Here is a 24407-nt window from a genome sequence, read left to right as displayed (position 1 = left end):
CAGGGTGAGTTTTTTTCAGTACCCGCAACAGGTTCTTCCAGCCACTCCATAAACTTGAACTCCTGATGTACAGCAGTTCCAAATTTGTTCATTTTAACTTTTTATCCCCATTTTGAAGCAGGCAAAGAAATTAAGGCTCGGGCGACAGGATTAGTCAGTGCAAAAGTCATTTATAATAAAATAAGGGAGCAAATACCAAAGTCAAGTTTTTGTAATAGTATCTGTGATAACTAGGAAGTAAGAAAACAGTCAATATGCATTCTTGAAAAGGAAATTGGAAAAACAAGACTGCCTGTCTTAAGTGTGAATGTCATCTCATTAATCTTTCAGCTTGTTGACTGCAAAAAGTGTATGTATCATTTTTCAAAGACAACTACCTTTTTGGTAATATAAAGTTATAAAATGCCACATTTTGCTCTTTATGATTTTTCACTGAAAATTTATAAGTTTATAATTATAAATTTTATAATTTTCTAGTGTTCCAGAGATGATATATCATACTTCAGTAGTTAGTTGTCTGTCTAATGTTCTTTGAGTCCTTTGGGGCAGGTTTAAATATTATGCACCGTAATAGAGAGCTTGGACATTCTTTTGAGTTCATAAGAATGTATTTTAGTGTTTAAAAAGCACCATAATGTGATGTAAAACAGTATCTTTAATTTCCTAATCACCTAGACTTCAAACCTTGGAGTCAGCTTTAATAAACTATTCAAGTCTATATCTTTTCCCCTAATCACTTTTCAGAACAAATGTCATTTCCTCCTTGACGCCTGCCATGATCTCACCTTGGTTTGGTTTTATAGTTTTTTCCACTTGATACACATTGGTTCTTGGCATTTCATCACTACGAACTCACTTAGCCCATAACTGAGTGTGATTTTTTAATTAAAAATTAATATATATTCCACTATGAAGCAGAGACCATATTTAATTCCATAGTATGGAACTCCCACTAACACAGTACCTGGCACATAGTGGACATTTTGCTTCATGATTTAGTGAAATGAGTTGGTTTGATTATGATAGACCCCAGTAAGATTTCTGAAAGCAAAGATAACATTTCTGTCAAGTATAACAGATGCTGTTCTTAAAATTATGTAGTTACTGTGGGCTTTGTTATTGTTGGTCTGGCAGAAAGTGTCTCAAAATTAAACCAGAATCATTACTTCATAAATTGGTAACTCCCCATAGGTGTTAGTAGTAGTTGGCTGTTGTTGGTAGTTTTATTTTAAAAAGCTGTGATAAACCTAACTGGGTAAGTATCAGATGAATGTCCCCAAATTAGATCTGTCAGCAGCTTTATATAAAATAACCCTCTTCCCCAGCTACCATTGTGTAAAGGATGTAAATTTTGAAATTCAAAAGAGGAAGCCCTAGAGATTGTAGTGTCTTTTTGGCTTTTGAGGAATCTGAGATCACTGTGCACATAAAACATACCTCAGCAGATACCCCAAACATACCCAAACACCGCCTTGTAGCAGTCTAGATAATAAAATGGAAAGTTTGTGGCCAAGTTACTGAGAATCTTCTATTTCGCCTCATTATTACACAATAATAAACAATCTCACTGTACTCTAGAAATTTCCAAGAGTTTCCTTGATGCTGAAAGCAGTAGGTCAATGCCCATGTTGTGGCTGAAGAGCACTGAGTAGGTGCTTATTAAGTCATCAGTCCAGGAGGAATTATATAATAATAAAAAATCAGATCTGTTTAAATAATTATAATAATACTTTTGAGTTTCTTAGACTTTATTGAAAATCTTCTTATTTAGCAAGGTTTCTAATTATGATCTTCCTCCCATTCTAAAAACTGTTAGAATGCAATTTTTAGTAATTTATGAAAAAGCAAATGGTTATTAAAATTTTGAGATTGCTTTGAGCAATGATATTTTGTAACTGAAGTATGCTAAATTATACAGATCTGTGTGTGTTAAAAACAAGTATTTGAGATTCATGTATTTAATGTGTATTTTATATTACATGATTTAGTATGATTGTTAAGGTAATGTTTAACAGGAATATTAAGTACATAATCTGAAGGATAGTTGAAAGATTCAGAATGCAAAAATTTTAGCAGTCAATTGGATGAAATACATAAATATACATTAAAAATATTTTGTTATAACCTGTAATTTAACACTTTTGGACTAATTCAAACATCAGGGTTATTTTTTTGTGCCTCACATAATATGTTCCAATCAGGCCATTTATCAATTTTATGACTAGCATAAGTAAATTCAGTTCATCTGCATATTTATATACTTTAAAATAGACCAATGTAAACAGTGTCTTATCTGCCATATGTTGAAATGTTTCAGTAAAGTAAAGACATAACTGCCTTGTCAACAAAGATGGCATTGAATTGCACTGTTTTGGAAAAAAAAGTTAAGTGAACTAGATGCCTGTTAATCTGGTTCTTTAAATATCATAAACAAAAGTATCAGAATGTGTTTCCAAGGACAAAGGCAGAGTTTTCTGGGCTTTGATTGGTTGCTGCCTTGTCCTGTCCCACAGCCATCCTTAATTGGCTTAGAGTAGATTGGAATCACATAAGCAGGGTGACATTTATTACTTTCTTAGTTGTTTCTTTGCACTGAGCTCTGAGATGCCTAAGGAGTAACTGTAAAAGATTTCTTTCATTTCGTCCATGATCTTTGAGAGGGGATCATTCTAAGAAAAGCAGGCATGAGTCTGAATGCGAGAAGAGTCACTCTGCCTGCAATAACGCCAATAGTGCTACAGAAAAGGGTATGTGCCTGCCTTTGCCTTTTTTCTTTTCTTTTTTCCTGTTACTGTGTGTTTATTAATATGTTGGAAACTTGTAACTGAAAGAGACTATAATTCATTGAGGCTATAGATAACTAAAGAACATGCAATTGGCATTCGACTGGGGTTGGAAATGCTGCGCTAGGATACCTCTGTAGTAAAACCTCCATGTAAAAGTAGTTTGGTCTCGATTTCAGGTCATTGTGGTTTAGAGACTGTATTGAAAGTTTTTTTCTCCTTCTACTGTAACTTCAGGCCATTTTGCCTTGAGTTCAATAGGAAATCTGCTAGCTATTATGTTTTATATTTGTTTACTAAGGAACAGTTTCTTTGTTTCACTATAATTTATAATACATCCATCTTCATTGTTGAATGGACTATATAATTGCTTTACTGTTTAAACATATGGCACCAGTTTATTAGCCTCTGGTTTCTACTCATTTCTATTGAGTTTCTGTCTATTTGCTTAAGAAAAACTTTCCATTAAATTTCCCCGTGAAAGAGCTTTCTGTTAATTATTAATGCAATCTATCCTTGTATAAAAATATTTTATCTCTTAGTTTTTTGGTAAAGATAAGTTTCATGTCTTTCTTGTAGCATTGTATTTTATAAGGTAGTAAATATGTCATGTAATGTAGCACTTAAGTAAAAATGAGTATACTAAACTTATTTTGTAAATACACTGAATAAGAACAATCACATTGAACTCCTTCAAAAATCAAATTTGCTGCATAGAAAAAAAAAGAAAGCACCAAAACAAATTCTTGGAAGTATTCTTTCTGAATGATTTTGGTGACACTGGAGGCTGTAATGTTTATTGCCACCCAAACTTTTAATAGTTAACTATTAGTGTATTCCATTAAGTCAAAGGTCGTGGTTTAATTTATTTGAAAATAACAAATCTAACAAGGTTTTTTTCTTAAAGGAAGTGTCTCTTCTTTATTTTTAATTTTTAGCTTTTCAATTTTCTTATCCAGTTAACTGCTTATTTACTAGGGACATTTTACTTGGCATTGGGGTAGTATATGGTAATTTTGGCAGCGTTTGTTCTTAATCTTTCTTGATGCTATTCTCTCATCTTAAGCAAATTTAACTAAAAATATTTTGCTGCGAGCTACAATATTTTGATTTAGACTAATAGTGCATTAATAATGAGCAGATACATTCCCTGACTCTTTGGGAATATGAAAAATTATAGTGATATATATCAAATCTGTGCTTTTATATTTGAGTATTTTCTTATCCAGTTAATAGTGCAGTTTACATGACCAAGAAACTCATCTTGTGGTGTTTCTGTACGATATGTTGGTGTGGTGGAAAGCATATCACTTGGGCTACCCGTTACTAGCTATGTGACCTTGGACAAAAAACTTAAACTCTCAGTCTCTACTTCCTCACTTGTAAGATAGTTGCTTGTTGTAGGAGATCAAAATATACTTTGGTCTTTGAGGAACAGGGTATTTAACGATCATTAAATAAATTAAAATCAGGGTATTTAAGAGCTCATTTAATGATCTCTTCTACCAAAATACCCTTTAGTCTTATTTGTGTCTGTATTTCTGTGAATCAAATTATATATTTTGTATTTTCATAGTTATGTAAAATATTTAAACCATTTCCTATTTTCTTTGAATATAAAAATTAGAATGAGATGCTCTTGTTTTCAAGGACTTGAGCTGTTAGCCTAGGGGAAATTGTATGTAAAAATTGGCTAGAAAATAACTTCCACCACTGACTGGTACGTAGCAAAGCAAGATTACGCTGGAAAGCTGTGATTATAATTGATGTTAGCTCTGAGTTGCCAATGGGCACATCATTGTGATTTCTCTTGGTCTTTTTATAATAAACTTCTTGTCAGGTTTCTATTATAATTACTTAAGTCAAAATTCCCTAAGCCCAAGTCCACATTATTCCTTTCCAGTGAGTACACTCATTATGTTCATATATTTTAGCACATCATTTGCAGAAAGTACTTACGCTGTTTCTTTATCCTGACATTTTAATCCTCAAAGGACCTACTGTCTATAAGATGTTCTGAAAATTGTAATGTCTCTTTTTTTAGGAATTGGATATTTTTCTGACTAAAAAAATCACTTTTTCTCTCACCCTTCCGCACTTCTGACTGTACCCAGTGCTTGTATAAATAAATAAATAAATAAATAAATAAACAAACAAACAAAAAATAAATAAATAAATCTTTTAAAAAAATCACTTTATGTGCCCTGGTCACATCATGACTTTTTCAAGATGGGAAAGTATTCTCTCTGGTAACTAACTTAGTATTTTCTGCATGCACCGTAACTTAAGATGATCTTACTAATTAGTATAAGCATTTGTCAGAGTTGTGGAAGAAGCTTCTAATTTTCCCAAGAAGGCCAAAGTACATTTTTTTACAGGTCTGGCAAAATGTTTGCTTACCCTGAATGAGTGACTCTTGCAAAATAATTTGCCAACTGAAATTATAATCCTTTGAAAGACTGAGGGAGTTCCTGAATATGCTTAACAGTGCTAGGAAGTAACTTTTTCTTTGTGAGTATATCTAATCTGTATGGCCATTAAGATTCTCCTATGAATGGTTAGGAATTAAATTTTAAACATGGCCTTTAACATGGTATTAAAATCTTGTTGTGGGAGATCAAAATATACCTCAGTCTTTGAGGAACAGGGTATTTTGGTAGAATTCAAGTAAATTGGAAAAAAATTTTTGGTTTCCTCTGATTTTATTAGGATCTGATTTTCTTGATTTCTTGTGAATCAGGTTCTAATGAGGATTTCATTATATCCATCAGAAATTATCATCTCCTCATCAAATGTTCTAAATGAATACTTTACCTCATATCTTTTTCCTCAGAAAACTAGAAGTAGGCTATGTCTTATTTTTGTAGATGAGAAGACTGAATCTCGGGTATTGAGTGACTTATTTAAGGTCACCTAGAAGGTCAATGTCAAAGCTAGAAATAGAATTTAGGCCATGTGACTTCCAGTGTATTTCTCTTAAATACATGTTGCCTCCTGAAATTAATATGTTAATGAAATTGCCTTATGGTATGTATAATTGCCATTCAACTTCCAGGCTGGAATTAGCTCAAGCAATCCTTTCATCTTCCTCTGCTTCCACCAACTCCCATATGCTCTGGTATAAAAAAACTTTTTATTCAGAAAGCAATTGTAAGCAACAATGAGTGTGAGTGGTGTGTGAGTGTGTGTGAGAGAGAGAGAGAGAGAGAGAGAGAGAGAGAGAGAAGATGAGAGACAGAGAACTTGTATCTGGAACTCTGAATCAGTACTGTACATCAAGAAAACAGTTAAACATCTCAGAGAATTAGCAAAGGAGTAGAGCATTGTAAGGTATAAATTAAGTCCAATATAAAATTCACATTACTTTTATAAAATAGGTGCAGGCCAGAAAGCCAGATGTTCATATTCTGATTCTGTGGGTGTTTTATGCCTCTATCAGATTAACATTGTTTTGCAAATTCTGCTTATTATAATTATCCATATGATTATGAAAGATATTCATAACTATACAATGTCCTAAAGTATTTTCTGAAATCTCAGAGGAAAAAAAGCAATAATTTTTAGAATGTATTTTTCTTAATATTCAAATATTCAAATCTCTTTTGAAAGTCTGAAATTCGTGAGTATACCATGGATCAGTGATATTTATCAAAGATCCAATCCCCATCTACAGAGGAGAATTGCTTATCTTATATTCATTTCATTCTTCATGCAATTAGAATCATTGCTTTGATTTTCTAAAAATAATTTTAATGTGAAGAATAAAGAATACAGATCATAACATCACTATTTTGTCCAGAAACTTTTCAGTACATGCAAAACCAGTACAAGCCATGTAGGTTTCACTGTGCTTCAGGGCCTGAGTGCCCTGCAATTCCCAGGTGCCCTGCAGTTCCCAGCTGCGTATAGTGCCTCAGTCTAGCACACTGCTTTTCTCCTTGTGCCCCAAACAGTGTTGAACATTTCCCCTCTGCATGTCTGCTTGCAGTCTGGAGCTCTCTGATGGTATATAGACAATTCCCAGCTCCTTTTTGCTTTTCCAAAGACTGTGTCCTGGATCAGGTCATAGTACTGTCCTAAAGTCCTAGATTATTTCACGTTACATCCATCTTTGTGATATCTTAACATCAATGGATGTACCTTTGTTACTTATTTCTCAATTCAGTAACTACTGCCATGTGACATTAGTTTTATTACCTTTTATGATATGTAAATCTTATTAGCTGGTTTTGTGTGTCTTAATGCTTACTGACTTTGCAAATTTAACTTTCAGTCATCTTTGTGTATCTTGTGTATTTTTTTGTTTTTGTTTGTTTGTTTTGTTTATACATGCACTGGGCACAGTCAGAAGCGCGGGAGGGTGAGAGAATTCACCAGAGCCAGAGCGGGGAGCAGAGCAGGCAGAAGGACAGAAGTACACTGCTGAGGGGAGCAGCGGGCCGCAGGAGAGGTCTGCGCGCCATGTGGGACCCTCCTCCGGTGGCTGGGGAGCAGCCGGGGATCGAACCGGCGCCGCAGAGGCCGCGGGCTGCGGGCAGGTTCGCAACCCAGCACTCAACCGCTGCGCCACCGGGGAGACCCTCTTGTGTATTTTTTTATTGTCTAATACTAGTTGGTGTGTTTGGGCAGTCTTTTTAGTCTAATCACTAGATTTTTAATTTTCGAAGGAAAGACTCTTTAAATAAAGTGCTTTGTCAGTTACAGGCTAAATTTAATTTCATATAACCAGCAAACTCAAATAACAGAGTACTAAACAGAAAAGAGATTTTTCTTTCACTTGACAAGAATCAGTCCAAAGTTAATGTAGCGCCCCACAATATCCTCAGGCAACCAACCTCCTTGCTTTCTATTATATCTTCCTTACTGTGGATCCCTTTCCTTTTATGGGAAGATAAATGCAAATCTCCAGTCATCCTGTTCACATTCCTGGCATTCAAAATGGGAAGGAGCAAGGGCATGGCTGGCCAGTTCTTCCAGATGTTACTATGCCACAATAACCCAGAGCTAACTGGCCAGGCTTGTGGTCAATGCTGGATACAAGGAAAATTGGAAACTGTAGGTTCAAATACAATGCTTTTGTCATCAAAATCAGGATTCATTGGGAAGAGGAGGTGAGAACTAGCTGCCTAGTGGTGGGCAACTAGCTGCCTTTTCTATAAGTACTCCAACAAGTTAGGCATTCAGGAAATATTTGTCCCTTGGATTTTTATTATTGTCACGACAGATGGGAAATATGGTCATGCTATTTGAACAAATGTATTTTATTACTTGAATGGGGACAGTGGTTCATGGGGAGAGCAGGTTTCCTGTGTAGGGGAGGGCATTAGAAATCTACAGATGGTGATCTGATTTTAAATGGAGACTTACCTGCAAGGTGATAATGGTGGTAGTGAGTGTTTTTATTGCTATTTATCCAGAATTCTCATTCTTGATAAACCTTGATCTTTCTTCTGTCCTTTTAATTATCACACAGGGTATCTTAGTTATGTAGTCACCCATGAAGGGTATCACACAGAACAAAGGACTTTGTATTTTCACAAAATGTTTCTTTTCCTGAGAAGTGAGTTTTGGGGAAGTATGGTAGAGTGGAGTGGAGACTGTACATTTAGAACCAGGAAGCCCCCCTGAGTTTGAGCCGAGCTCTATTTCTGACCAGGTGTGATTTTGGGTGCCTTCTTCTAAACCTTTCTGAGAATCCATTTCTCTGTCTTGAGGATCATGATACTTCCTCATGGAACAAGTTGCAAGGATTAAATAGGATAAATATTTAGAAGAATTTGATACACAGTAGAAGATCAACAAATGTGAATTCCTTTCCTCCTTTTCATCTGTGAAATGCCATGTTTTGCTAGTTTTTTAAACAGTTTAAAATCTTCCTATTACTATGAATTTAAATTTTTGGAGGCTCTCTACTGTTATGCTGATTATCCAAAAATTTCCTTGTAGCAAATGAATCCAATAAAAAGCATTTGTCCTTGGTATAGCGTAGGGAGAGAAAGACAATATGCCTTTTAAATGCATGCTCTCTTTGCTCTCTTCTTATAACTTTAGGGTGGACTCTGGGATTAAAAAAAATGTAATCCAACCATTATGTGCTGGAAAATATTATTATTAAAATCTGGGAACATAGATTTAAATATAATAAGATAGATGGCTAGATTATTTCTCCTTTTGCTATCCTAGGGAGCATGATGTGGGACTCCTATATTGTATGTTTGAAAGAGGTAAAATTGTGCCTACTGTTAACTTTGTTTTAGTAGACAAGGGTGGTGTTACTGGTATGTTAGCTGTATGATGGCAGATCCGTGTCATTTTTGATCATCACTTAACTTAAATGTCATGCACAGTGAAGGTACCGAGTTAGTCTATAATTATTTTCAGTTGAATCAACACAATTTAAAAAAAAAAACAAAGAGTAGGCTCTTTGAATACTGACCTGTTATGGGCATTTCCTTCTCAATATTTGTCTCTTTGTTGTATTCACTTCATTTTACCTCATGAAGAGCTCTGCAATCAGAATCCACTTCAGTTAGTCTTCCCTGTATTTTCATGATCTTTATCCAGCTCCAACCTGCTACTGTGGGCAGTTTGGCATACCCACTGCCTTCCACACATGCTGGCAAGAGTACATGCAGTATAACGTGCAGTTCTCATCACACTTTCTCTTTAATCCTCCCAAGAACTCTACAGATTAGTGGACAAAGTGAGGGTTGAAGAAGTGAAGCATCTTACCCAAATCCCATGAAAATAAGTGATGAAGGCAAGATGAGCACTAGGTTGGATCCACTTGCACAGGCCACCTTCCAAAATCATGGTCTCCCCTCCGCAGAACCCACCTTCACAACACAGCTGCAGCACTGTCTCCTCTCACCTCACCTCTGCTCATCACACACATCTCATCTTTCTACTAATCTGCCCTTTGAACTTTCAGTTATTTCCTTTTGTTGTGCACTCAGTCTTACCTCAAAGACACGTTGATAAACCATGCGTTAGTTCCTGAAAGCTCCTTGGAACTGGAGGAATCTTGTGGATCATAGTCATAAATACCACGTTTGCTTTCAAAATATGTATGCTAAACTCTAATATTAACTGAGTTTTTATTAGTTTGCCAGCATCTTGCCCATTTTACACTGTGAGAAATATAAGACTCAATGCTGATATGGAGGTCGTCTAGAACATGGTGATAGAGTAGGCTTGGTGTCCACCGGTGCCAGGAGCACCTGGACTGACTATCCATAAGGACAGGGGCTGTGCCTCCTGCTATTTTGTAAGCTACGGTGCCTAGTCCGCATTTGGCAACAAGGGCAGATTAAAAACAGCTGGGCTGATTAACAGTCTCAGACTCTTGTTTGGGGGCGGTCTTAGGGCTGGCTTTCCTGGCCTTGTCCCAGCACCCTAAGCCAAATCTAGAAAATAAGAATCTCTTTTTGGCAGAAAAAAAGGAGTAAGACTTTTGGTAATTTCAGATATTAAAACCTCTGAAAGGATAAAGATTTTCTACTCCTGTAGGATATTAAAAATGCTTGTACTTAAAATAGTTTCAAAAGAGGAATACAAAAATTGTTTTGGCACAAATAGTATTGTTAGAAAGTGATTATAACCTCCTAATTGGACATCTGTATTCAGTTGTATTTGTGAAAATATCAGGAACATTATTTTATAGTCTCAGAAGTCAAATTAGTTTGTAGTTGTATAAGATGTGAAGAAAAATTAGTTAATTGTATTCTTAGTTGAAAGAGAGAGAAACTCCAGCTTGAGTCCCAGGAAAGATTTTTAGTCAGGTGGCCAGGTGGTGGTCAGGGTCGGTCTCTCTCTCTCTCTCTCTCTCTCTCTCTCTCACACACACACACACACACACACACACACACACACACACACTATTCCTACAACCACCTCCTTTCTTATTGAAGTTTAAGATGTAGATATGATTTATCTTAAAAATTCAGTTAAAAATAGATTTAAACTTTGTTAAAGCTTGTAGTTATATTAAACAGGAACTCCATAAGGTTAGCAGTGTTACAGTTACAATTTTCAACATATTTTCTTTCTCTATTTGTACGTACTGAGAAATAGACTCCCTCTGGTGGTTCTTTTACTGTATGCAATTTTTCTGGCAAGTTTGTTGAGAAAAGAAAACATAATAGAAACAAAGGAAAAATAGCCCTTTCGTTTTCCTTACAAAATCTAGATGCTTTTGGGCATAGATGTATTTTTATGATCTGAGTTTTAGTGATATGGTACTTTTTTTTCTATTTTATATTATTCTTTTTTTTATAGATTTATTTATTTATTTATACAAGAACTGGGTACTGTCATAAGCACGGAAGGGTGAGAGAATTCACCAGAGCCAGAGCAGAGAACAGAACAGGCAGACTGATGAAATACCCTGCTGAGGGGAGCAGTGGGCATGGCAGGAGAGGTCTGTGTGCCATGTGGGACGCTCGCCGGCAGCCTGGGATCAAACCAGTGCTGCAGAGGCTGCAAACAGCTTCATAGCCCAGTGCTCAACCACTGTGCCACCAGGGGAGGCCCTGATATGGTACTTTTATTGAAGATATGTATTAAACAGTAGGATGAGCTCAGTAGAAAGAACCGGGTCAGTTGAGAGCCCAGAGATGGGAACCTAGGGCTGGTTCTGCTAGGGCCCAAGATCAGGGGCAAGTCAGACTCTCCAACCTGCACTGCTTCATTTGTGAATTGGGAGGGTTTCAGTGGGTGTTCTCCAAGAGCCCTTCTAATCTTCAGTATTTTATGATTTTAACAGTATTTGTTTCATTTCTTTTTTATAAGGAATATGCTTTCTACTTGTTTTGCACTAATATAAATATTTAGAAAGGTGAACGGAAAGTAAAATTACAAAAACGGATATGTCAGTTGTTCCTACTGTTGTCATAGTGTGGGAGTGTAAGGTTTAGAACATGGTATTTTGTCTTTTATTATACCTTTATAAAATAATATCCCAAATGTCCCGGAAAGACTGAATATAGACTATTTCATAGGTTCTGTGGCACCTCAAATTACAGGAAGCATCATTATTTTATGTGCTTCCAATTAAACTGTGATGTACCATTGATGGTAAATTACCATCCAAGTTTCAGAGAAGTTAAATGTGAGAAAATGTGCTTTCAGAAAACAGAACTAAGGTAGCTCCTAAAAATGCTTCAGTTGATGCCAGGCAGCTTAAGAATTGCAATAAAGTCTGGTGTCCTGGCTCTTAAGAGTTTCTTTCCTCACTTTTCCCTTTCTCTCCTCTAAATACTTCTCCTTCTACCTCTTCCCAACTTCTTTCTTTCTCACTGTGTGAAATAATTTTTAACTTTTTTGCTTAGACATGTCTCATGGCTATTCTGGGAATAAATAATTGCTTAAAAGCTGAAATGAGATACTGGAATAACATTGTGTCCAACATAAGCAAAACCAGTGGTTTTCTGCTTTAAATATGAATAAGCATTAGCACTTGTGAAGATTTTTTTCACTTCAAAGGGGAATTAGTCAGCTCTGGCATCTTCACAGGAATTACATGAGTTTTAAAAACACTGAGACTTCAGAGAGCACTCTTTTGATGAAATCACTGGAAACATTAGTGTGAAATTTGTGCTTTGACCCTCTTTAGTTTTCATATTGGATTTTGGTTCTGAAATAACATGTATGTGTGTGCGCGCATGTGTGTGTGTGTGTGTGTGTGTGCGCTCATGGGTTAGGATATTTTTAGACTTAGGTTTTAATGTTTGCCTTCTTTGCAATGAAACTGGAGCTATTTCTTTTGCCACCACACAGCAGAGCACACTAAGGCGGCTTCCAATTTCTGTCTTTGTAAAATTGAACCTCCACTTGAGTTAGGGGCCCTCTGTTCTCTAAGAAGAAAGGAAACCCCCAAAATTTGCAGTCAGTAGAGCTGTTGGCAGGAGGCAAGGAGAGCAGAAGGGGTAAAGAACATAGAAAGAGGGTAGAGTAGAGCAGAGGGCTTTAGGGGGACTTTCTATGTCTTATCTGCAGAATGCTTTTCCTCTGCCTATGAAATATGCTATGTTCAGTCTTTCTTGGACATTTGGGGGTGTTATTTAATTAATCATGTGACACGATTCAGCACTGTCACTGATCCAAGCTGCCAGGTGTGCTGTACTAAATCCCCTGCTATGCCAAGGTTGGGGCACTTCCAGTAGTGAGTCCACCATGGGCCTCTTTGACCTGATGCTAGATGGGAAACAAAGTAATACATCATAATACTCATCCTTGTATTTTAAAGTTCATGTTCAGAACTCCCAGAGAACTGTGTGTATCTCCAGTAAGGCCAGTCCTTTAACTCTGAATTCGTTCATCTCTTTATCCAGGCATGCCCAATAATATCCTGTTGAAATGTAATAACATACAAAGGTATACAAGTTCAGGGTTTTGACAGAGGTGGTGGTGGGTGGGGGGAAGGGGAAGATTCATTTTGTGACCTTAAAGATAATGCAATAACAAAACAGAAAGAGCGCGGGTCAGAGGTGACTTGATGGAGCTACAGCACTAGACCCTGAGCCAGCTGTCTCTGGTTTCAAATGTGAGGGAAAAAAAAATGAGTCCCAATTTTGTTAAGTCCTGGTAGGGTAGATTTTAAGTTAGTTGTAACTGAAACTAAATGACTAAGTCACCAGGCAGTTATTTATCTTTATTCTCTTATCACTTTATTACCATATTTTTGTAAAACTTGAGTTTACATTTTCAACCCTTTAAAAAATGTTACTTGATCTTAAAAATGATCTTCTATAATGGTGGCCCCCTCACTAGTTGGCATTGACAAAAACCAGTGTTCAGCAAAGAAACTCCTTCCATAAGCCTCCTGACACCTGTACTCCCTCACCCTCACCTGATCTGCTTAACTTACTTAGTCCCTCTGACCTCAGCAAAGTGGTCTGTCTACTGTTTTGTGGATAGTTTTTGCTCCTTCAGTCTTCAGTATCTTTGTTCATAATATTAATCACATCCAGATGGTCTTCACCTCCCTCTCCTCCTCCTTTCTTCTTTTTAAAATTCTTGCAGAATCCCATACTTGAAGAGGAACACACAATTCACCTAACCCACCTTTGTTTATTTCATACATTTCATGAAAACCTGCCTTTTTCTCTTTGTTTCCGTAGGTCTTTTTCTTCCCAAAGAATTTTTCAAATCCTGTAAGATTTCAAAGCTACAAGTTTGAAATCTTTGATTTTTGCCTCCTACAGGGATGACGGTTTCTTTCTTGACTGCTTGATTGTTCACTGAGTGCCAGGAACTGTGCTAACTGTGCAATATATCAGAAGGAAAGTTGTATGACATCCCTGCTATCATGCAGCATTCTGAGTAATGGAGGTTGATGGATAGTGATTACACAGTCAGACACGTGCATACATGGACCAGAGAGTCTGGGCTTACACTGGGAGGGTCATTGAAAGCTTCCCCACAGAAATAATGGCTTGTCCGAGGGGTGGGTGTAGATGGTGGAAAACCAAAAGAAGCAGTATATGCAAAGGCCCTGTGTCAGAAAGGAACATGACTCTGTCAGTAAATATAGAATAAGTTAAGTATGGTGAGATTTAGAGCATAAGGACAGGATTGTAGGGAATAAAGTTGAAGGGGGCCACATCGATGTGGAATGGACCTTTCTGTGTCAGTCAGTTCCTGTAATTCAGATATTGTTTTGAGTTAATATCTTCTAACTCTATGAACACGTATTGCTCATGCTCAAGGAATGTATGTTGTTGAATATTCCTCTGAGTGGGCATCTTTAAGTGTCCTCACTACCTGATTTCTCTAAACTATGTATTATTTTGATCTTCTATATTTGATACATAGCAAAATAGTAGAGAATAACAATAAGGAAACAACAGCCTTTCTTGAGCAGTTAGGGTCTTTTGGAACAGTCTTTGTTTTTTAAAATACAACACTGTGTTAGAGATTTGGAATAAGTAATAATAATTATTTCCCATTCCTTTCAAGGGAACACAGTGAATTGCTTAATTCAAAGTATCTAAGAATGTCTCCTCTTATCTTTGGACATTGCATTCCTTATTTAGAAGAATGTAAAATTCCAGGGCTATTCTGACCTCCATATGAAAATATTTTGCATGATTTAGATACATTGTCTATCTGTTAAAAGTAATAGAGAAAAAAGTTTGAAACATTATGTATTTGGATGATAATCTTTTAAAGAGCATTGAGCATTACTGTGAAACCTATTGAAAGTAAATGTCAATGGGCCTTTTTTTTCTACCTTATGTGTATGCATATATATCCTTAGGGTAAATGAAGATGCTCAGGCTTTTATGCCACTGGTTTCCATGGTTATCACCTGGGGCTTTGATTGTGCTAATACAGGAGGCTCTAGGGAGTGTGGGCTCCGGGTGCCTAATTGTGGACACCTGGAGTATGGTGTGGGCATGAATAAGTGGGCACACCAGAGCCAAGAGACTGAGGCTCTAAGGGTAGTGTAACTTGGAAAACAGCTGCAGTGGAGAAGGGCCACGAGAGGACGAGGCACGGTTGTGGGAGGAAGAGACCACAAGACTACGTGAGAGAGCCCAGAGAGTAAAGATTGCCCTGAGCTAGGAGCCCTGCCAGCCTCCTGGCCCCGCAGCCTCCCTGCCTTGCCAGCCTGCGGGCTTGCCCCACAACAATTGGTGTAGAAAGAGCATTAAAGTCTGAAAAAGTTACTGAGGGCTCAGGACTCTCCTTTACCTTTCTACTCAAATTGATAGAGACCCTGCCCCATGCCTTGCTGGCACTATAATATGTTAAAAATATAATTATTAGATATTAAAAATAAATTAATGAGTTAACTTTTCTGTTCAAAAATTACATGCTTTTCATCATAGTAAGATCTTGGTATTTAAACTGCCACAGAAGGTAACTATGCCCCAGCTATGTCCCCCACCCCTTCACCCTTTCTTTTTTTAAAAAAGAATTTCTCTCACTTCATGCTGTGGATTCTTGCTCATTTATTTATATGACATTCATTTTCCTTTTTTTTTAACCTGTTGAGTGATTAGCTCTCAGGGTAGGTGGGGAAGTCTAGTGAATTGTTAATTACTTACCAAGGGGTCCAGTGCCCTCTTTCTGCTTTATGGCATTGCCAGATGATCAGATGACAAGTCTGAGTTTGTTTCAGATATTCTGGGATCAACAATTTGGAAAAAGACCTGCCCATGCCAGGCCATCATATTCCTGGGTTCCACAGAGAGGAGAAGGCTGCTTAGTTCTTGACCAGTGCTTTCCAGCTAATCTGTTCTGAGAATCAGAATTTCTGTTGATTGTAGCAAATGAATATTAGGTGTGCTTTAGGGGCAGGTTGATAGAGATTGAATTTACTTTCAAATTCGGTATCTTATTTTTTTCAGAAAATAGCCTTTGTCTTATATTTTAATCTCCATTAATCTCAAGGCTTAGGGACCTTATGCTATTTTTTCTGAAAAATTAACCTTTTCCAGCTGTCTTTATAGTTGGTCTTTGTTGTGTCTACTTCTGTAAAAATGGGTTATGCCGATTGTTTAATCTCTTGCCTCGAAGAACATTATATGGAGGGCAGTCTAGGGTTGTTGAGGCACAAAACTGCTCTGATAAGGATGTCAGCCAAAACAGATTGGCTCCATCCACATTCCAGCCTATCCCCTGCAGGGACTACTGTGTTTCTGTATTAAATTTCCGTTGCTAGTTGCCATTTGCTCTCAGAGCAGTTTTTAAAGCTGTAAGCCACCCCAAAGACTGGGCTGTTTTATTTTCCGGGTTATAGTAACTTGAAAAGTTACAGCCTGGGCGAGCAGTGTAGGCTGTGCTTGGGTGCTTTTTCTGCTGGTGGGATAGTATATGTAGACCTTGTCAATGTATGTGTCTCTTACTACTCAAGAACGGGCCCATTGATAAAACAAAGAAAGCTCCTGTTATACTTTAGGGTCAGCAGGGTTTCTTCCTGCTGCCATATTATTTCAAATGATAGTGTTGATAATATGAATACTGTTATTTTCACCCAATAAATTATGATGGGAATTTGGACCACTGAACCAGAAATGTATATCCCTTTATTGAACAGCGTAAGTATATGATCTTCAAATCTTTTTTATCTCTCACTAAGTAGAGGAAGCAGAATACCACTGTTTTACTCTGATGATTATTAAGAACTGCTCTGCTACTTAGTCTTTATGTGAACACAGTTTTTAACTTAGTTTTAAACCAAATCACTTCGTAGATTTTCTTGATGTCTTTTTCCTTATGTGGGAAGATTCAGTGTAGCAATTTGGGTAGAGGTATTAAAAGGTCTGCCAAAGAATTCAGGCTTAGATTGTCTTTCCCATTTCTGCTTTTATCTTAATGAGGAATAAATATAAAATGAGACTTTTTTTATTTTTTTTTAGTCATTTGGATAAATTTATTTATTTTTATTCTTTTATTATTTAAATTTTATTTTTTATATTCCCCATACAATTATGACCCCCTTATTTTGACCTCAAGCCCTCCTTTCCCCGCCCCCCCCCACCCCCCATAGAGTGTCTCTGGTTCATAGTTGTTTGTTGATTTTGATATTTTCTTTCTTATAGTTTTTCTTTTCCTGGTCCCTTATTTAAGTTTTCTAGATTCCTGCTATGAGTGAGACCATCAGGTATTTTTCTTTTTCTTTCTGGCTTATTTCGCTGAGCATGATCCCTTCCAGTGCCATCCATGTTGCTGCAAATTGCATGTGTTTATCTTTTTTTGAATGCTGAGTAATATTCCATGATGTATATGTACCACATCTTCTTGATCCAGTCATCTATTTTTGGGCATTTGGGTTGTTTCCAAAGCTTAGCTATTGTAAATAGTGCTGCTATAAACATAGGCGTGCAGGTGCTCTTTGGAATTGATATTTCTGTGTCCTTTGGGTAAATACCTAGGAGTGGAATTGCTGGATGATATGGAAGCTCTATATTTAGTAGGTCCAGAAATCTCCACACTGCTCTCCATAGTGGTTGGACCAGTTTGCACTCCCACCAACAGTGCAGGAGAGTTCCTTTTTCTCCACAACCTCGCCAACATTTGTTGTTGCTAGTTTTTTTAATATGTGCCATTCTCACTGGTGTGAGATGGTATCTCATGGTAGTTTTGATTTGCATTTCCCTGATTATAAGTGATGTTGAACATTTTTTTCATATGCCTGTTGGCCATTTGCATTTCCTCTTCAAAGAGCTGATGAGACTCAACAAAAACAAAGAAAATAATCCAGTCAAAAATGGGCAGAAGAGCTAAAAAAAAAATGAGACTTTCAAACAGAGGTACCCTAATGGTAGTGGAAGGAATTTTTCATGATTTCTGAATAGATCTAAGAGGTGATGGGGATGACAGGGATTTACTGTGGAATATCACTCAAAAAATAATTTTATCACTTTTAGATGAATGGACAAATGTCAGCATTAAGTGGAATTTAAAAATAAGAATTTTAAGTGGAACGCATACAAAAGTATTGTTTTTCTCTCACTAGGTGTTATTTTCAAAATGAGTACATGCACCAACTTCAGAAATTTAAATTGTCCTTGCTCCTTTAAATTTATGTCTTGATTCTTGGCAGCTTATTTCTTTCAACATAATATGAACAAATTACTGCCACTTCCTGATTGGTCAGATATCTTTTTCATTTCCCTACCATACCTCTTGCTCTGTTCTTGCCCTCTTCTTGCATTTGACTTAGGCTTCAGAGTATCTCTGGTTTTCATTTCTTTAGTTCTTCTGATATAAAAGAGAATGAGAAATAAGAGGCATATTTCTATTCCCCTAAGTGATGGGAATTTACTGTAAGAAGACAGGGGGTAATGAGAAAGTACCTTTCCACCAGGTCATTGCCAGTCCCCCACTTTCCTAGCATGCGCGTGCAGCGAGCCTCTGCTCACCATTGCTCCACGTGAAGGAGCAGCCCCAGGGCTGGATCCTCTTGTCCTCTCAGGGATTGATCTGTTGCTTTTTGGCTGGCGCATCCACCAGTGTTTGATCCAGTCAGGGTTAACCATAGCAGCTGGGATATATCGTGGATGGCGTCCCTGAATGTCCTGCCAATTTTTTAGCACAGAGACAGATACTGAAGGCACGTACTTAAAAGAATAACCTTCCCAGGTGCAATCTTGGGAAACTCTGAGATGCCAAAGAGATCTTGGAATCTTAATGAGCCACATGTATTAAAAAATAAATGAACTAAAGTGAAAGTTCAGACAATTGCATCTGTTTTGACCATGTATTTCCGTTACCTTTTTCATGTAACTCTATAGCCAGCTCAATAACTTCAAGACTTAGAACTCCCTGCTAATAGCATTAAGTCAGTTCTTACCCAGGATTATTTATTTAAAAAATTATGTATCTGTTCCTTATTGAGAAGAATTTTAATTTCCTGAGAACTGAAATTTAATTAATCATGTACTTTGTGACAGAAAATATTTTTAATTAAAATTTACAAATATGTGTTAACTAACATATACAAAATATTTTAATACACTTTGCAAGGAGTACAAAGTTTATTTATCCCACTGGCCTTTATTAAGTCTTGCACTGTCCTTGACTTGACCCTGGGATATGATAATAAATGGTGAATAAACAGAGCTCTGCCTATTCACGCTTCAGATCTTTGCTTAAATGGTGGATGATTTTGACTTTCTCCTAACAGCCATTTTAATGACTTGGTAACATGTATTTTTTTAGCTCTACTTTGTAATTATTGCTTTTTAAATACTGCTTTCCCCTCTAAACTTTAAGCTCTCTGAGGACACCAAAAATCTTTATGACAACCATCTATTAAAATACTTAGCAAAGGATTTACACCTTGAGAGGGTCTTAATAAATACCATGAGCTGTTTGAGTTATGGTAGTGAGGAGCCATTGAAGAATTTTACTTGTTGAGTGGATTGGTCGGTTGATGCTACTAGCAGTAGAGAGGATAAATTGAAGGTGGTGTCATGGCTAGAATAAGGGAGATAAGTAGTTAAGTGTTACTACTAGAAGCTTAGTTTTATAGCACACACCTGATAAAACCATAAACATTCAGAAGTTCAGAGGTGCAAATAATATTTTTAAGACTTTTTTCATCTCTTGGCATGGCCCCATTTACCCCACAACCTCTCATTACCCTATCTCTTCCCAGCAAAAAAGAAGGCCCACTCTATCATTGTGACAACAGGTAGCAGATTGGCTCTAACTAGTTCTAATTAGGTCATGTGTTTGTCTTTGAAATAATCACTGTTGCCCAGAGGGACTCTGGGTGCAGATTGATCAATCTGGGTAACATCTTTAATCTGCGACTGAGGCAGTGGCACACTGATAAACTGGCTCAACATAAAAATTATTTAAAAGATCTTATTTGTAGCATTTTCCATTTTCTTTGGTGTATGTACTTTCATATGACTGATTTACAGATCACTGGTTTGCAAAGTTCCTGAGTGATTAACAATGAGCTCTTGCAAACCAGTTCTAGCAGCTCCAGCACACAATCCTTGAGCTGAATGTGGAGCTGCCAGAATCACAAAGATTGATGGGGACAGAGGGAGTGGCGCTGGAAAAGACTATCAGAATATTGTCAGAAGAAGGGTGGGTGTCTCCTAGCCAGTCCAACAAGTAAGTTTGTACATGTAGCATGTACTTTGGTGCCACTGTAACATATCTTTGGTGTCCTGATTTTATTTTCCTTCAGATTTTTAAAAAATTCTTATGTCGTTTCCTTGAATAACATTTTAAGCTCCATGTAATATCCAATTTGTGAAAGTACTGTATTTTAACATTCTCTAATTGTTGAATACAATACTTTGAGGGGCTTATCTATGCCTAAGGTCATTTTCCACATTTAGAATAGATTTATTGAGTTACTTTGTGTAAGTGAAATTACTGAGTCAAAGATACAGACTATTTAATGGTTTTGAAAAATACCTTTCAAAGGTATGTGAAATAGTTTTACCAATTTATATAACTCCTATCATTTCATTTTACTATCATTAAGCATAACTTCAAAAATAATTGATAAGGCAGAATATATATACCATTTAATTTGCATTTGTTTGAATTGCTAAAAATGTTGAAGTGTCTGTTTTTGTGATAGGTAATATTTCTTATTGAATTTTCTTACCATTTTCCACTGTGTGTATATCTTACTCTACTATTGTCACAGGTATTTGTCTTTTTTAAAATTGATTTAATATATAACATACTATGATTAATAGTGGGAATTCTAGGACAGCACAACTTGGTGTATGTTGAGGGGAGTGTTATAATCAAAACTTTAATTCTATATAATTTAGTAACACTAGCTATGTTAATAGATAAGTACAAATTCACAGTAAGCCAACATAATAAAAGGTTTTTCTTGCTCATGTCAAAGTTCCACATGGGTGTTCCCAGCTGAGTACCTTCCATATAGTCATTCAAGGACAAAGGCTTGTTCTGTTCCATGACTTTCTTCTAGGTCCTTGTCATCATTTTCCTCTAGGGGGAGAGTGGCACAATAGAATAGAGAGCAGTTTGTCAGTTTGTTTATGAGCTAGGCCTGGAAGTGCAACATTGTATGTGCTTTTATCCTATTGATTGAAACTCCAACCCATGGACACAACTAATTGCAAGGGAGAAAAGAAAGGTTTTGTTGACCATCTACCCAGATTTTTCCAAAATTTCTATTCCTGAAATAGAGAAATATTTTCATCAAGTTTGATTCTGTTCACTGCATTGACTACATGTGTGTATATGGAAATAAAGCACCCATGTTACTTGAATTACTTACCAAGCTTAAATATGGAATGGAAAAATTTAAATGATGATAAAAGATGCATAGCTTTTTAATAAACCATAGAGTTAGGGAATTGACACTGAATAGCCTGAGGTTTAGAAGAGAGTGAAAGTGGAACAGGGTGACTTTGGCACATATAAGCTCTCAGATCGATAACATTCATTCAATATGTAAGAAAATTAGTTGTGTAAGGAACTGTCTAAGCACCTGCACCCCTATTTATTGCAGCACTATTTATAATAGTTAAGCTATGGAAACAACCCAAATACCCAAAAATAGATGACTGAACCAAGAAGATGTAGTACATATACACAATGGAATATTATTCAGCGATCAAAAAAGATAAACTCATGCCATTTGCAGCAACATGGATGGAGCTAGAATGGATCATGCTCAGTGAAATAAGCGAGAAAGAAAAAGAAAAAATACTGGATGGTCTCACTTATAGCAGGAATTTAGAATACCCAAATAAGGTATCAGGAAAAAAACCCTAATTATAATAAGGTAAAAATCAAAATCAACAGGCATCTATAAACCAGAGACATACTACAGGGGGGAGAAGGGAGTAGGATCAAAACAAGGGTGGTTGGAATTTTATGGGGACTATAACCAAGATGAAAATGCATACATTATACAAAAATTAAAAATGATGTAAAAATATATAAAATTAAAAAAAAAAAGCTGTCTAAGGGATTGGTAATCAGTTCAACCAGTAAGTGGGATGACTTAAGATGGTATTTTGAAAATATATTTTACCTCATTTTCATATTTCTACCTACACAGGTAATTAAGGTATACAGTGAAGATGAAACCAGCAGGGCTTTAGAGGTACCCAGTGACATAACTGCCCGAGATGTTTGCCAGCTGTTGATCCTGAAGAATCATTACATTGATGACCACAGCTGGACCCTTTTTGAGCACCTGCCTCATTTAGGTCTCGGTAAGAATAAAGAATCATAGTCATATCATTGTTTTCTGTCCCTTGTAGTTTCTATCATACGGCAAAGATGTTCTTCAGGTGTAGAAAAACAGGGAGAAAGGAATTATGGCTAGTCTTTTGCTTTCTTTTTTTATTTTTGGTATTGGTGGTTGAAAGACAAAGTAGCACAAAATGGAAAAATAAGGATAGAACTACTATACAATTACCAACTTTTTTTGTGTAAGTAACACTAAAACATAAAGAAATTTGGGTACTAAAACAGTCCAAATTTATGAAAGATGATTTTCATAACCTTTAGTAGCACAATGAATATTTTTGAGAAGTTAATAAAATAAGGTGATATTTGAAATACTTTTTGACTCTGTTGTAGTACAGACATAATGAAACAATGCTACAGGGGAGCTATAGCCTCAAAGGACAGTGCCTGGTAGAGGACAGGTCACTATGGGTTCTGCACACAATTGCAAAACCACTCAGGCACAAGGAACAACAATAATAGGGTTTCTTTAACAAATGAGGCAAACAAAGAGTTTCTAAGGCCACAAGTATCCGGCTGTCTCACCCCAGATAGTGTCCACAGTGTTCAGAAGTCCTACACAAAAGGCTGCTCATCCGAGATGGTGTTGTCCCGTCATTGAGTGCCTGGAGCTTGTGGCAGCCAACAAGCAGCAGGCCAGGATCCAACTCACAGACGGTCAGAGGTGGGGCTGCTGAGATGATGCTGCAGCAGCCCACTGTAACTGTCTGAAGATTGGAATGGACGGCACAGGAGGCTGGACCAGACAGCAATGGAGGCAGCAGCTGGACCATCCAGCACTGGTAGCCGGTGCTGGATGATCAGGCACACCATGTTAACAGCTCTCAAAAGTGACCTGGACACAGGGTGCCTGTCACCCATCAGCAGTGTTGGGTAACACTAGCCAGCAGTGCTGCTGACCACCAGTGACCAGGAGGTGGCAGGTCAAAACCACCAACGTTATAGTTCTGTGAGTTGGCCCACGCCAACAACAAACAGCTCTTTAAGACACCAGGCCTGGGTTCTTTGGTGCTACTTTTAGGCGGTGTCAGAGGTAGGCCAGAGGGCAGATGCTGCTGGTCCAAACTCTGCAAAGCTTTTGGCTTCTCTTCTTCCTTTGGAGGTTGGTTGCTCATCCTTCTTTCTTCTTCAGAATCCAGGAACAGAGTCTTTCTGAGGAAAAGAGCACCTCCCAACCTGGCACCTGCCCTGCTTTATATCCTCCTTCGGAGTCCCCCAGCTACAATTCTGATTGGGCTATTTTCAATCCTATGGCTGATTGGACCAAAGCACCACCCAGCGCATAGCTTGTACCTGATTGATTTATTCTGTGATCCAGGCACCAAATCCATGGGCCTCTCTACTACCTGCAGCTGGAGGGAGCCACAGCACTTGAGCTGGCCCAGTATAGCCCTGTGTTTTTCCCTGCATCCCTGAAACAGTGACTGCCTGACCTGGGGGTGGCATGGTATAGAAACCACTGGCCTCTATCACTGCTGGCTCTGCCTGTAGCCTGAACCCCAGTGGGGTCACTGGTGGCTAGAGGTATAGTGCACACACTCACTGCCACTTGCACTCCCGCAAACAGTTTCTGTGACCAAGCGCTGGAGCCCTGTGTGCGTTTGGAGTGGGGTGTCTCCAGTTTCAATAAGAAGTATCCACGGTGGTGGTTATCTTTATAGGAGTGTACACCCTAAATGTTTCCTGAAGAGATAAATGATCCTTTGCAGTTTTAAATTATAAGCATAAAGAATAACTTTTAGGGCCTCCCCGTTGGCGCAGAGGTTGAGCGTTGGGTTGCGAAGCTGCCCGCAGCCTCTGCGACACCGGTTTGATCCCCGGCTGCTCCACGGCCACCGGAGGAGGGTCCCACATGGCGCGCAGACCTCTCCTGCCACCCGCTGCTCCCCTCAGCAGTGTACTTCGGTC

General features: G+C 37.5%; 1 protein-coding gene across 2 annotated transcripts in view; it reads left to right on the top strand.

Moving 5' to 3' along the window:
* Positions 1-24407, top strand: part of GRB14 (growth factor receptor bound protein 14) — a 109018-nt gene that overhangs the window by 42357 nt on the left and 42254 nt on the right. Inside the window, exons 1-2 of one of the 2 annotated variants that reach the window (XM_037523432.2) lie at positions 2507-2747; positions 22306-22462. In XM_037523432.2, coding sequence (XP_037379329.1) covers positions 2685-2747; positions 22306-22462 — 220 coding nt within the window. In that variant the 5' untranslated portion in view covers positions 2507-2684. Of the gene's footprint in view, positions 1-2506; positions 2748-22305; positions 22463-24407 lie in introns of those variants that run through there. The other variant, XM_037523430.2, reaches the window with a different exon arrangement.

The sequence above is a fragment of the Talpa occidentalis genome, unplaced genomic scaffold (assembly GCF_014898055.3).
Source record: "Talpa occidentalis isolate TD23 unplaced genomic scaffold, MPIMG_talOcc4v2.1 talOcc4.3, whole genome shotgun sequence".
Taxonomy (NCBI): domain Eukaryota; kingdom Metazoa; phylum Chordata; class Mammalia; order Eulipotyphla; family Talpidae; genus Talpa; species Talpa occidentalis.
Note: the sequence above shows the minus strand (reverse complement) of the source record. Positions and strands in the feature narration are given on the sequence as shown.